Source organism: Phoca vitulina, unplaced genomic scaffold (assembly GCF_004348235.1).
Source record: "Phoca vitulina isolate PV1807 unplaced genomic scaffold, GSC_HSeal_1.0 scaffold6, whole genome shotgun sequence".
Taxonomy (NCBI): domain Eukaryota; kingdom Metazoa; phylum Chordata; class Mammalia; order Carnivora; family Phocidae; genus Phoca; species Phoca vitulina.
The window spans coordinates 15,966,209-15,980,797 of record NW_022589709.1 but is presented as its reverse complement, the minus strand read 5'-3'; the positions used below and the strand labels follow the sequence as shown (position 1 = coordinate 15,980,797).

Below are 14,589 nucleotides of genomic sequence, written 5' to 3'. Positions count from 1 at the left end.
CAGTGCGAGGCTCGGAGAACCTTCGGGATCTGATGCTCACCCTCAGTTCCAAAAAGCTGTGCTCTGTGGGGATGCAGGAGGGAGGAGGGATGGCTGGGGGTGCAACTTGTGCCTTAGAGGCTTGTCTAACTGTGCTGCTGGTGGTGACGGCGACAGTGGTGACGGTGGGGACCGAGGTGGTGGTGGTGGAGGTGATGGTGGTGATGGTGATGGTGTAGATGACGACTGCCATACTTGGAGCACTTACTCTAGTGCTTACAACAGCCATACTATTATTCCCAGTATACAGATGAGCAAACTGAGGCTTAGGGAGGTTGAGTGACTCGCCCAGGGTGGTGGTGGAAGCAGCATTTCATCCCAGACAGATTTCATCTAAAGCCAGTACTCTCACCACGACACTCTCCTGCCTCCCATGATTAGTAAGCCGTTATTAGCTCTCCCACTCAAGACCTTTTGGAACCACACAGCAGCCAGACTGACACCTTTAAAGGGTAAACAGATAATACTACTGCTCTGCTGCACCCTCCGGCAGCTTCTGAGAAGAAAGTCTCAGCTTCTCACTACAGCTCGGGGACCCTGCCTGCACCACCCTCTCCTTCCTCCTCTCTCTTCCACAAGCCCTGCCACCCTGGCCTTCTAGCCGTGCCTCCAGCCTGCCAAACTCTGTCTGGCCCCAGGGCCCTTGTACTCGCTGCTCCCCTGCCTGGAATTCTGTGTGCCCGGATCTTTCCCTGGCCAGCTCGAATGTCACCTCCTCAGGGAGACCCTTGTGACCATAGACTAAGTAGCCTCCGCTGCCCAGGCCAGGCCCATGTGGTTGCAGCCTCATGCTATCCCATTACCTGATCTGACATGACCTTTTTTTTTTTTTTTTTTAAGATTTTATTTATTTCTTGGAGAGCAAGAGAGTGCACACAAGTCGGGGTGGGGAGTGGCAGAGGGAAAGGAAGAAGCAGACTCCCTCCTGAGCAGGGAGCCTGACGTGGGGCTCAATCCCAGGACCCTGAGATCATGACCTGAGCCGAGGGCAGATGCTTAACTGACTGAGCCACCCAGGAGCCCCGACCTGTCATGATCTTGTGTGTCGTTTGGCTACATACCTATTCTTTCCCACTCAGCTGCAAGCCCCAAGGGCAGGGACCGTGCCCATCCTGTCGTTCAGCCTTCTCTCAGCACCTGGCACATCATTGGCCTCAACATGTGGCTGTGGCCCGAATCAGTGAATGAATGGGGCGTGGGAGAGAAAGAAAAGTAATGAAAAAAAATTTTTTTTAAGGTTTTATTTATTTGACAGGGAGAGATAGTGAGAGAGGGAACACAAGCAGGGGGAGCGGCAGGCAGAGGGAGAAGTGGGCTCCCCACTGAGCAGAGAGCCTGATGTGGGGCTCCATCCCAGGACCCTGGGATCATGACCTGAGCCGAAGGCAGACCTTAACTGACTGAGCCACCCAGGCGCCCCAAGAAATGAAATTCTTAAAATCTTTACTAGTTTGGACTAACTAGAGACAGCCAGGCTGGTTTAGGGCTCTTTTTTTTTTTTTTTTTTTTTTTTTTAAAGATTTATTTATTTATTTGAGAGAGCGAGAATGAGAGAGAGTACATGAGAGGGGGGAGGGTCAGAGGGAGAAGCAGGCTCCTCGCTGAGCAGGGAGCCCGATGCGGGACTCGATCCAGGGACTCCAGGATCATGACCTGAGCCGAAGGCAGTTGCTTAACCAACTGAGCCACCCAGGCGCCCGGTTTAGGGCTCTTTAAAAGGAGTGAGGGTTATTCCTTTCAGGTCAGAAAGGACCACTAGGTGCTCGAGTGGAAGGGGTATTGTCTCGTGACCTTCCACAAATGAACTGTTCTAAATGAACAAGCACATAAAAATGATTTGTAATGGACCTATCAGTGGTGCATGTGTTTACAAGGTGTTGAAAATGTATTCTTAGTCACTTATATACTTCCCTGCAATCTCGTTGACACTGTTCCTCCGCTGATAAATTTTCTGACAGTGAAGGCAGATTTCATCGGAGCCTTCCTCTAAATTCAAATGAGCAAACTCTGATTTAATGAGACCCCTCTGCTCCCCTAATACACACACACAACATCTCTTTCCAAGCGGCCCTGGGTGAGCAATCTCACATCCTCGTCCACTCCCCAGGGCTGGGGATTAGATGCCCGAGAACAGACTTCTATCAGGGAAGGTGCTCGCGCTGATTTAACATCTGCTGAGGCCTTAAAAGCTTTGGTGTTTTGCAAGGTGTGTGAAAGAGCCTTCATTATTTTAGAGATGTGACCTTTCTGTAAATGCCTAGGAATAGAACCTACACGACACTCCCTTAAGAATTTGCAAACATGCATGTTCCCAAAGACCTACCTATATGCACACGTTCATAGCTTTATTCATAGTCGCTCAAAACAGGAAACAACACAAATGTCCATCAGCAGCAGAATGAATAAACAGGTTGTGACCTCTCCATACAGTAGATAACTGCACAGGAATGAAAAAGGACCAGTTTACCAATATATGCAGTGAGGTAGGCGAATCTCATGATTTCAGCCACACCACCAGTCACAGAGGACTGCATATTTTTTATTCTGTTCACATGAAATTTAGGGAACAGGCAAAACTAGTTTCTGGGGCTGGGCAACTAGGGGGAGTGGGGTTGATGATACGGAGATGGAAACCTTTGGTGTCTCAGGTGGGCTATGGTCATACCTAGTATATAAGTGGAAAAAAGTCATTGAGCTTAGTGATTTGTGAACTTTACTGGGTGTAAGTAACACTTCAATAAAGGATATGTAGTAGATTTTTTTTTTTTTTTAAAGTATTTTGCTTATTTATTTGAGAGAGAGCGAGAGCAAGCAGGGGGAGGGAGAGGGACAAGCAGACTCTGCACTGAGCGTGGAGCCCGACGTGGGGCTCGATCTCAGGACCCCGAGACCATGACCTGAGCCGGAATCAAGAGTTGGACACTCAACTGACTGAGCCACCCAGGTGCCCCTGTAGTAGATATTTTAAAACCATATATTAAAACCTTTTAAAAAAAACCAAACAAATGTACAAACAACCCCCCAAACATCGCTTGAGCTCCTGCTTTGAGCTAAACACTTCCTTGTGCATTATCTCGGTTAATCCTTACGACCTCCCTATAGGTTTGGCATTATCGTCCCCACTTTGGAGATGAGCCTGCAGCTCAGGGAAGGAAAGTGACACACTCAGTGTTGCACAGCTGGTGGGGGGCAGAGCCAGGATTCGGCCTCTTCCAGCACACACAGGACTTTGTGGGCCGCCTCTGGCTCTCCCTTACCAAGTACACGTTCACATTGTACTCAGGGATGCCACTGGCCTTCTCTGCCTGGGAGATGGCCTCCCCCAAGACTTCGCCTGCACCCTCCTGCCCCCTCCTGCCCAAAGTGGTTCTAATCCAGGTGTGTCTTGCCCCCTCAGCATCCCTTTGTCAGCAGCATCACCAGCAACAAGGCCCTGCGGGAGCTGGTGGCCGAGGCCAAGGCCGAAGTGATGGAGGAGATCGAGGATGGCCGGGAGGAGGGGGAAGAGGAGGAGTCCACGGATGCCACCTCTGTAAGGCCTGGAAAGGGCTGGGGTGCTGGGGAGGGACGGGATCCCGGCAGGCCTTGGCTGGTATAAGAGGGGACCTGGGGGGTGCAGGAAGGATTCCTGGTTCTCCCCAGCTCAGGGATTATAGCCCCCCATGCCACAGGTTACGTATGTCAGCACATGGGCCAGGGTGAGGCAGCGGGGGTGTGCTGGCCAGATTCTGTACACTTTCAGGAAAGAGCAGTAATCTAGATTTTCACATGGGATCTTCCAGTTTTTAAAAGTTGGTAGCTGACTCAGTGCTTCCCTGCCTTTTTCCTCTTGTGGCTCACATGCAAAATGAAAATGTTTTTAGCACCCTGTGGGATAAATGCAGGTAAAGGCTACACGTGACCGAAGGCAAGAGGCCGAGGGGCTCCGGGCACCCCAGACCCTGTCTGGCTGCCCCGAGTGCCTAGGGGACCCATGTCTTGGCACATTTGTAACCCATCAGCAGCTTCAGCACTTGGCTGAATTTAAATTTAAATTAAAGCTAATTTAAATTTTTAAAAAAACCTGTGAGCCAAGCAAAACATGTCTGTGGGCTGGATTCTGTCCTGAGCTGTTGGCTTTCAGATCCCTGGTCGACGCCACTTGGGAAGGGCCTCTTCCAGGAGGGAAACTTGCTGTCCAGATGGTGCCGTGGAGCGAGTGAGGCAGGGGCTGGACTCATCTGTCAGGGAATGGGCAGTGTAGTGCTGTCTCGAGTTTGATGGGATCCTGGGAGAAGCCACAGGCTGGCCTGAATCCTTACCAGGATGAGGAAGGGAAGCACCGAGGAGGAGGAGCAGAATCAGCCCTGCAGCCCTAGCCTTTTACGGAGCCCTTGCTGGGGGCTGGGCACTCCGCAACTCTGACGGGAGAACCAGGGCTCCATTTTAGAGATGGGCAAAGTGAAGTCGAGGAATGATGTGGCCAGTTGTGCTGATAGGCGGCAGGGCCAGGTGTAGGAAAACCGTGGTGGGAGAGGGAGGTGGTGTGTCTGGGTCCTGTCTCCAGGAGGACGCCGCGGACAGCAAGGTTGGGGAGGGAGGCAGAAAACAGTCACACCGTCCTGGTTTTCCACAGGCAGGAGGCTGACCCTTGTGAAGGTGGTGGGGGCTGAGCGTTTCAGGCAAGGGCTGGGCATTGGTGTGGGATGATAGGATCAGATCTGAATTCCTGAACTATCATTCTAGGGTTGTTGAATAAGGAGGTGGATTAGAGTTCCTTCTGGAAGCTTCCATATCCAAGGTTAAAGCCAGCGGCCATTAGGACCCAAGGGAACGCTACGGTGTGATTCCATTAATACCATATTTGAAAACAAGCAAACTAACCTGTAACACTTAGAGATCAATGTCAGGACAACTATTATGTCAAGGGGAGAGACAGACATAGGCGGGGGGGGTCTCTGAGGTGGGCAGTGTTCCACTCCTGACATGGAAGATGGCTCTGGGGGTGCTCACTTTATTCATTCCCTGGATGTTTATATTTTATCCACTGAAATGGGTGTTCTATTTCATAGTAGCAATGTTTCCAGTACTTACCAGCCCCCAAAAGCTCTAAGAAACAAAACAAAACTTTAAAAACTTGTGGATGATAGACTGAATCTAGCTTCTCGATAGTTTTGGTTTGGTTTTTATGCAACTAAAAAAAACAAAACCAAAAACTTGAATTAGTTGCCATCTAAAAATCAGGTGGCGTCAGGTAAAAATCCAGATTCTAGCCTTGTCTTAAAAAATTGGAAGGTCTGTCTCCATTGTCACAATTAGCTGGAGCAGAGTGGCCACTGCCACCCTTAGACGGGGATGAGCTGTCCAGCTGGCCACAGTTACCTCCGCTCGTAGGAGGAAGAACAGGTATTCAATGAACTCGAAACAAGTAGTAATTCTACTGTAGGTTAGACAGTAGGGAGTCGTGAGGACTGTGGCTCACTGGAGAGGGATGACTATGGTATGTCCTTGACCCTGGCCTACTTCACCTTGTGAGTGTCTGACTTTCCGGCCCTACTGCATCCCTCACTCCTGTCTTAGACATAAAATAGCATGGTCTTGACTTTTTCCTTCCTAGCCTCTGGGGAACCATACTCGAGACTCTTCTGAGGTGAGTCAACTGAGTCTCGATACCGACAAGCTTCTCAAAGAATCATCCTTCACTCCAGTGCCACCCAGCCAGCCTCAGGACAGTGTGAATGGGCCCAGCCAGCCCTCGGGGGACAGATCCCTCCAAACCACCAACCCCCCAGATGTGGCTCCTGGAAATGAGACTGGCCTGGCAGTGCCAGCACCCTTCCGGAAGTCCCGGCCAGTGTCCATGGATGCCAGAATTCAGGTGTCCGAGGAGAAGCAAGTCGCTGACCACGGCGGGGACCTCAGTCCAGCAGCCAACAGGTCCCAGAAAGCAAGCCAGAGCCGTCCCAACAGCAGTGCCCTGGAGACCTTGGGTGCCGAGAAGTTGGCCAACGGCAGCCTGGAGCCCCCCACCCAGGCAGCCCTGGGCCCGTCCAAGAGGGACTCAGAGTGTGGCAGCCTCGCCGCCTCCGAGAGCATGGACTACAACACCTCCCTCTCAGCCGACCTGTCCCTGAACAGAGAAACAGGCTCTCTGTCCATCAAGGTAATGCCACCGGTTCTACCACAGGTTTGGAGCCGGAGTGTGTAGGACGTGCTGCCCAGTTTTGGTTTTGGAAGCCGTTAGTGGCCGCCTTCCCTTTTAAGTGGTTCACGAGGATTGCTCTTCTTTAAAGAGCCTTGAGCTCAATTCATAGTGTAATCTCCAGAATATCTGAGTTCAGTCTGGGATTTAGTCACGCCGGGCAGTTGGCTCAGGTTTAAATTTCAATTTGTGTATCCATTTAAATTGGGTTTGGTGAAGTTCGGGAGAGAGGGGTCTAGGAGTGAAGTTCTCTTGTTTGCGGGTCAGCCATGTGGTCCAGCTGCTGACTGGTCGATTCAGTTACAGGGAGTGGGCTTAAGGCACTCTTGGGGCTCAGTGGCCTTTCTGGAGGTGGCTGACCTGAACGACAGTAGCCACTGAGCTTGAGGGCTCAGCATGGAGGCCAACACTGAGAAGTGCTTTAAAGAAAATGGAGGCTCCCTCATCATCTCCGTGTACAGATGAGCAGACGGAGGCTTAGGTGGGGAGTGGAGAGCTGGGCAGCCCCACAGACTTGGTGCTCTGAACCCCATTCTGCTCTCCCAGTGGAAGCCTGGCTGCCCCCTCAGGAAGGGCTGACGCCCCCCTGCCCACACTGATAAATCTCAGGATGTTCTTGAACTCACTCTTGGCCACTTGACCAGGCCACACTGAGGCTCATCCCCAGCCGAGGCTGATTTTAGGGAAGATACTGTATTGTTTTGTTTTTTTCTCCTGTTGTTTACTTGGTGGAAACCACACAGTAGAGACTCAAAAATATTTGCTAAACGAAGGGAAGTGAAAGAAGGAAAAGCAGCCAGCCAGCCCAAGAATTAGCTTCAGGAAGAGAAGGAGAGCACGGTTCTAACATGTCACCAGGACAAGCACAGACAGTGGTTCTAATGTACACGCAGCATCAGGGCCCCTCAGCTGCCTTAAGACGATAGCCTGTCCCTTCTCCACTTAAAAAGACACCTAAGCCAAAAGAAAAAAAAAAAAGGTAATTATAAAAAGTAAAGAGCAGAGCAGGGTCTCCCCTACCTCTTCTCACGGGTGTTGAGAACATTCCTTTGCTGGCTGACTGGCAGTGAGTCCGGGAACACAGCTGTTCTAAGAGTCCATGGACTGTGTCAGCACCCGCAGCGAGATGAGGAGCCTGTTACCTTGGGGGGGGGGTGTGTGGGGGGGACGGCAGGAGGCCCCGTGACCCCGAGTAGTTCTAGTGGGGGGGCTGTAGCCCCCGGGCCCCTTTCCTCCCCGCCACTCCCCATCTCTCACCGGTAGTCTGGAGTTGAGCCCTAGCACGCGCCGGCTGGGCACTGGAGGAGGAGGAGAGTCGGGTGGGGCTGCTCAGTGCCCATGGTGTCCGGAGCCCCTGGAAGCCTGGGGGGCGGTGAGCCCTCAGGGAGTGAGTGCTGGCCACTGGTCCTGGCTGAGCAGGAGCGGGGCTTCAGAGCCCACTTTGAGGGGATGGAGACTTACTGCGGTACGCAGCCCTGGCCTGCCCTCTTTGTTCTGGCTGGAAGGCCCTCGGGGCAGAGTCCGGAACGCAGGGCTGGGCTACGCCAGCAAGGGCCTCGGAAGCCCACTGAGGTCAGAGGGGGGAGATGCCATGATGACTCCAGGGCAGGCGCACAGGCTCTCAGCTGAGTCGGGAGCAATTTTCAGAGGGTATTCAAACCCCCCGAGGAGTCTTGGCAGCACTCTGAGCAGTTGTGTCTGAAATGCATGATTACTCACAGAAAAAGATAAAGATTATGAATAATTTCATGGGAGCTGCTCCAGACGGGTGTGGCCTCCCGTGGAGTTCAGGGCAGCTTGGGTTTGACTTCCAAATCAGTTATGAACTTCAGTTTTCCGGGCTCTTTGGATTTGGCACTGTGGTAGGAGATTGTGGTCTGCAGTCCTAACTGTCAGATATAAATACCAAGTCCTGAACAGTCGCCATGAGCTGGGCTCTGTGCTGTGTCCCCCACGCACTCTCTCGCTGTGTCTTTGTAAGCACCCTGGGAGGTGAGCACTGCTGTGCTCTTCCTCTGATGAGTTTAGGAAGCTGAGGCTTGGACAGGACAAGGGACTTGCTCAGGGTCACAGAACCAGTACGTGGTAGAGGGAGGATTAGAACCCGGTTCTTTCTGGTGCCACGTCCTGTGTGTGAGAGTGCTGGCAGCCAGGTGTGGGGCCGGGAAGGGGCAGTGTTTGAAGGCCAAGATCAGGGCTGGAGTAGAGGGGGTAAGCTCAGACACTCAGGACTCCCAAGATGGGAAGCTTGAGGCAAGAGGGGGATGATGGACAGCTATGTCCTACCTGGATGTCGAGGCTGTGGGGCCAAGAAGGCTGTGGGCCACACCCCTGTGTCATCCACAGATTCTTAGCTGAAATCTTGAGCTTTGCCTAATGATTTTACTCTGCCAGGACTCAAGGCTGCACAATAAAACCCTCAAGAGGACACGCAAGTTTGTGGTGGATGGTGTGGAGGTGAGCATCACCACCTCCAAGATCATCAGCGAGGATGAGAAGAAGGATGAGGAGATGCGATTTCTCAGGCAAGCCTGGGATTGGCTGCTGATGGTGGTAACAGGGTGGGGATGTGGTGAGAGGGAGGGTTGTAGGTTCCTTTGGTTACAGAACTCAGCATGAAGTGAGGGGTCAAGGACACAAAAGGCAACTGGTTTTGCTCCTGCACTCCCCAGAGCACCCATCCATTCATCTACCCATCCACCTATTTACTCATCCACCTGCCCATCCATTTACCTATATGTCCACCCACTCATCTACCCACCATCCATCCATCCACTCCTCCATCCATCTACCCACATATCCATCCACCCACTCATCTACCCATCATCCATCCTCTCACCCACCACCCACCCACTCTCTCATCTACCCATCAGTTCACATTCACCCATCCATCCATCCATCCATCCTCTCACCTACCCACCCATCCATCCACTCATCCACCCACCCATCCATCCACTCATCTACCCACCCATCCATCCACTCATCCACCCACCCATCCATCCACTCATCCACCCACCCATCCATCCACTCATCTACCCACCCATCTATCTATCCATCCACCCACTCATCCACCCACCCACCCACACACACACCCACCCATCTACCCACCCACCCGCCTACCCACCCATGCACCCACTCACCCATCCACCCACTTATTCACCCACCCATCCATCCACTCATTCACCCATCCACTCAGCCACCTACCCATCCCTCTACTCTTCTATTCACCCATCCATTCATCTACTCACTCACCCACCCATCCATCATTCCATCTACCCATGTACTTGCCCATCTACCAGGTTGGGGGACATGGTAGTGATTCAGATAGTTGAGGCTGTTGCTGTTGTAGAACTTAGACCTGATGGGCCAACACGTGATAAAAAGTCATCCCCAATTGTAGTACACGCTGTGAAGGAAGTAATGGGTGATATGATAGTGAGCCCCTGGGTTGGGGGGAGGCTGCTCTGTATGTGGGAGACCCCCAGTGGAGTGGCTGGGGGGGCACAGAGGGAGCTGCAAAGCTAAGGCCCGAGGAGTGACTGCTGGGCTTGTTTAGGAAGCTGAAAGGATAGGGCTGGAGTGTGCAGCGTGAGGGCAGAGGTCACGTAGGCCTGTGGGCCAGGGTGGAGTGTGGATTTTATCCCAGGGGCAGCCAGAGTAAGATAGCTGGAGAGTGACTGGCTTTCGTTTCCCTTCGGAGAGATGGCTCTGGAAGCTGCAGGACTGTGGGCTGTAGAGGGCGATGCTGCACAGGGTGACAGGGAGACCCTGTCCGGCACAGTCGGGCTGCAGGCTTGGGCTGGGGCAGTGGCCGGGAGGAGGGAAGAAGGGGTCAGTTCAACATACATCTTGGAGGCAAAACCAGTGAGACTGGTGAGGGGAGGAGAGTGTGAGGCAAAGCTGTCTGCTGGGAGCCATCTCTGCACTTTGGAGGTGCTCAGGCCCCCTAACAGCCCTCCTCGGGGAGACGCTATTTCCCCCATTTTGTAAATGAGGAAACAGTTTCTTGGCAGGTTAAGTTATTTGCCTTGGGTCACCCAGGTGAGAAGCTAGAGCTGCGATTCTAACTAGACCTATCTGTGTGAGGGTTCTACCAGGCTTCCACTGGACCGGCAGCTTCCTGGGGCTGTCAGGGGTGGGGGGCTTAGCAGTCAGGGAGGCCTTGGAGCCAGACCTTTGCAGGATAAATTCATTATTAGTTGGAGAATATTTCTAGAACATTGAACACATTTATCTTTTTAAAAAGCACAAGCATTCCAAAGCCAAACTGAAGCAGTTTTGGATGCTCTGGGGCACTTTCCCCCTCTAGGGACCACAAAGATGAGAGGCTGACTTTCCATCAGTGGTGTTTCTGCATTTCTGCATGAATGCATGTACACGTGTACACACACACACACACACACACACACACACGCATCCTGGTCATGGGGGCTGGGGAGGCTCATGACAGAGGGTGGGAGCATGGTTGCTCTTGGAGGATGACACCACCTTCCATTTTCCTGGTCGCTTGGGAGGCGACCTATTCTCCTAAGCTTCAGACCTCAAGGGCTGAGTTTCCTTTCCATCATCATCTCCTCTCTGGGCAGTTCGGGTTCCTGGGTTGAAACTGTAGATCCACCATACCCCGTCTAGAATCGATGCCCTCTGGCCCTGGCCCTAGGCCCCCACCCTTTTGCTAAGCAGAGGAGCTGTGTGTTGCTCAGGTTTGAAAGGTGAGTCTTCGCAGAGGTCGAGGGCCTCTCTCCCGGTCCGGAGGGCCGAGTGTCCTGTGTACCCGGCTAGGCTGCCAGGCTGTGCAGGGGTGTGGAAGGCTCTCATTGTTCCCCGGCTGGCTGTCGCCCCCCACCGCACCCCCAGTCCACCCCCCGGCCTTCATGGATGCTAGGATTTCCAGCGAATTGGGTCACACACAGGCTTTGAACTGTGTGACCAGATATTCACTCTCCCAGACTGAGGCTTCTAGGTCAGAGTTCTTTCTCCTTTTCCCTAAAATTGCTGGGGCCAGTGCCGTCCTTCTATAAGACATCAGCCTGTCTCTCGGCCTGCCTTCCCTCGTGAGAACCCAGGTGGGGCAGGGAGTTAGTGTTCGCACCTGGCCGCCCACCTTCTTTTGTATTCCTTTGTTTTTTGGTCAGGTGTTCTCTGAGCCTTAGTTTCTTTGGAGTCAGGATTTCTGTGTCTTCGTTAACACTCTCAGCCCTCTTACTGCCCAAAGAGCAGAGGCTCAGATGGAAGCTTCTTTATATGGCTGTGAAGAGTGTCTCTGGTTTCCCAGAGACCTAGAAGCCTTTGCCTCTTGTTATGATCACTCCAGCTGCTACCACTCAGTAACAAAGTTAGCGAGTTTTACCACTTGTCTGCGCATGCCAGGGGGGTACAACAGGCATCCCCGCATTTAGCCCTCAAAGAACCTGAGAGGTAGACATGATCTGTGCAGTTTACAGATGCAGGAAGAGGGGCCTAGAGATCGAGTGACTGCCTGAGTGCACCCAGCCGGAAGTCAGCAGAGCTTAAGATTCAAACAAGGTTCCTCTGACCCCCAGGAGCGTGCTGGCCTCTAGTTGGGAGGCAGATGGACTCTGGCCGAGAACAGGACACAGGCCTCATGGACCCAAATCCTGAGAGCCTGCCAGGGAGGCCTGATTCATAGTCAGGAAGCCCACGTTCTTTCTGCATCATTTTCTTTTCTGATGACATAAATGATCCATATCAACCTTTAGTGGATTTGCGCAGAAAGAAACACAGTTAACACTTTGGAATTTATCCTGCAGTTATTTGTGTGTGTGTGTGTAAACACATAAACACATATACATACGCATCAACAATATATGTGTTACAAAATTAAGGTGTACTCTGTGGTTTAGGTCAAGTTTTTATTGTATTGATATTTTGAATAGTTAATACAATGTCATGGTTCGAAATTCAAAGAAACGAAAATAAAACAAAAAAAAAGAAGAGGGTAAATAGTGAAAAATCTCCCTCCCTCCCTTTCCTTTGGTTCCCCTTTCTGTGTTAATATTTTATATGTAATCCTTCTTGAAGTACAGTGTTTAAATAGGAAAGTGAACACACAGACATATAAATTTTTTTTATTTTTCTCCCATAAGGTAGGGTAACAATAATAGACCCACTTGTCAACACCTTGCTTTTTTCACTTAGAGATCATTCCAAATCTGTTCATGTAGAATTGTTACATTTAAAAAAAAAAAATTGTCCCATTTTTAACAGATGTTTTTCCATGTAATTAAATATTTTTTAAAACTTGATTTTTTTCATGGTTGTGTACACAAAATTAACATCAGGTGGATACATTTTAATTTATTTAATTAGACCTATATGATGAACATTTAAGTCATTTTTAGTTTTGGACTATTATAAATAATTTTGTTATGGATATTCTTACTCAGTTATGTTGTGCATCTATGAATATTTCTATAGAATCAATATCTAGAAGTGGAAATACTGTGTCAAAAGGCATGAACTTATTACCAGTTGTCCTCCGGAATTTACCAGTCCATACCCTCAGGTTATGAAAGTATCAGTTGCCCCTATACTCTTGCCTTTTTAATGAAAATGGAATTTTTAATTTGCACCTCATATCCATATTAGGTAATTTTAAAATTTCTTTTTGTTTTTTCTTTCATGTCTATTCGTGTTTTGTGTTCCTTTTTAAAAGTAGGCTCCTCCTGTTTTTCTAATTGATTTGTAAGTACTCTTTATACATTGCTCATTAATGTTTTGCCTGTCAATAAATAAGTTCAGCCTGAGTTCTAGTCCTGCCTCTGCCCCGTTCCACGCGCCAGCCTCTAGTGTATCTAGCCAGAGTTACGTGATTGCTGAGATGCACATCCTTTCACCCTTCAGGCGCCAGGAGCTCCGAGAGCTTCGGCTCCTCCAGAAAGAAGAACACCGGAACCAGACCCAGCTGAGCAGCAAGCATGAGCTGCAGCTGGAGCAGATGCATAAACGTTTTGAACAAGAAATCAATGTGAGTGTGAAAAGGATGGGTCCCCAGAGGGCTTCTTGCTCCGTGTTTTCTTTAAGGGCAGTAGAGAGCCCAATTCCTGTGTTTTCCTGATCTCCTGAGGCATTGGCTTTGTAAACCCAGAATCTCATGAAAGCCCCAGTGCTTTTCTGAGTTGTTCGGGAGAGTGTCCAGAGGGAGACTGACCTTTGTTGAGTACCATGCAAGGTAGACAGTCCGGTCTGCCTTTTGCACATGAGGAAACAGAGACTCACCAAGGTTAGGTGACTTGTTCCAGGTCACGGGGCAAAGAGGTGGTCGAGCTGGGATTCAAGCCCAGGTCTGAAGATAAGGTCTGGGCTCTCCCCATCTTGCTTCCCATCTTCCTCCCAAGTATAGAGTGACTTTGCTGAATTTCTCCTTCTGCTCCTTCCAGGCCAAGAAGAAGTTCTTTGACACGGAGCTGGAGAACCTGGAGCGCCAGCAGAAACAGCAAGTGGAGAGGATGGAGCAGGACCATGCCGTGCGCCGCCGGGAGGAGGCCAGGCGGATCCGGCTGGAGCAGGATCGGGACTACACCCGGTTCCAGGAGCAGCTCAAACTGATGAAGAAGGAGGTGAATACGTGTTGGGTGGAGGCTGGGGCGTCTAGGTTGCAAGTGATCAAAACCCCAGCCGAGCCCCACTTCAGCAACAGAGGGAATTTGGGGAGCTCGTATACCTGAGGAGCTCACGTCCGTGTGTCTGGGTTTATGTGCTCCAGCTGTACCGTGAGGAGCCACTTCTCCATCATATGGGCTCTGCTGTCGTGTGTTGACTTGACTCCCAGGCAGCTTCCTGGACATCCTCCCAGCCTAGCAACCCCAGCTGAAAGGGAGCAGGGGAGAAGGAAGGGATGGTAGCCCAGAGGGATCTGAGATGCTTTGACCAGAAGGGGGAGCGGGTGCTGGGTGGCAAACGCAGTATGTCTTTTGTGCCCTGCCCTCCTTCTGCCCAAACAGCAGTCCCCTAGTTGGGACCCACGTGGCTCTTCTTCTCTGTTCTCTCCCAGCTGGAAGAGGAAGGGGGAGGTGGCAAAGAGGTAGATGGTCCTGAGACAAAGGGAGAGGGGCCGATTTCCCAGCCTGCCCTGGGGAAGGGCATCTGGGTCCCAAAGAACAGTGCACACGTCCCTCTGTGGAGCCTGTCACCGGCAGGCTGGGCCACACTTGCTGGCCATCCCCAGTGTGCAGAACAGCCTCTAAGGGTGGTCTGTGGTGCTGCCGGCCTCAGAGCCCAGCTCCCAGACTGCGGTGTGTGGGTGTGACGTTTGTTGTATCCAGGGGGCCTCAGGCAGCTGCAGGGGCAGGGCTGGGGTGAGACATGTGGGCACAAAACTGAAGGGGGCGCCGAAAACCTTGGTAATC

The 14,589-nt window shown here is 51.4% G+C and overlaps 1 protein-coding gene across 1 annotated transcript in view; it reads left to right on the top strand.

The window, feature by feature from the left end:
• STK10 (serine/threonine kinase 10) overlaps positions 1-14,589 on the top strand; it is a 118,530-nt gene that overhangs the window by 78,456 nt on the left and 25,485 nt on the right. Inside the window, exons 8-12 of the mRNA XM_032403706.1 lie at positions 3,437-3,571; positions 5,636-6,181; positions 8,615-8,745; positions 13,085-13,208; positions 13,621-13,800. Of these exons, the coding sequence (XP_032259597.1) occupies positions 3,437-3,571; positions 5,636-6,181; positions 8,615-8,745; positions 13,085-13,208; positions 13,621-13,800 (1,116 nt within the window). The remainder of the gene's footprint in view (positions 1-3,436; positions 3,572-5,635; positions 6,182-8,614; positions 8,746-13,084; positions 13,209-13,620; positions 13,801-14,589) is intronic.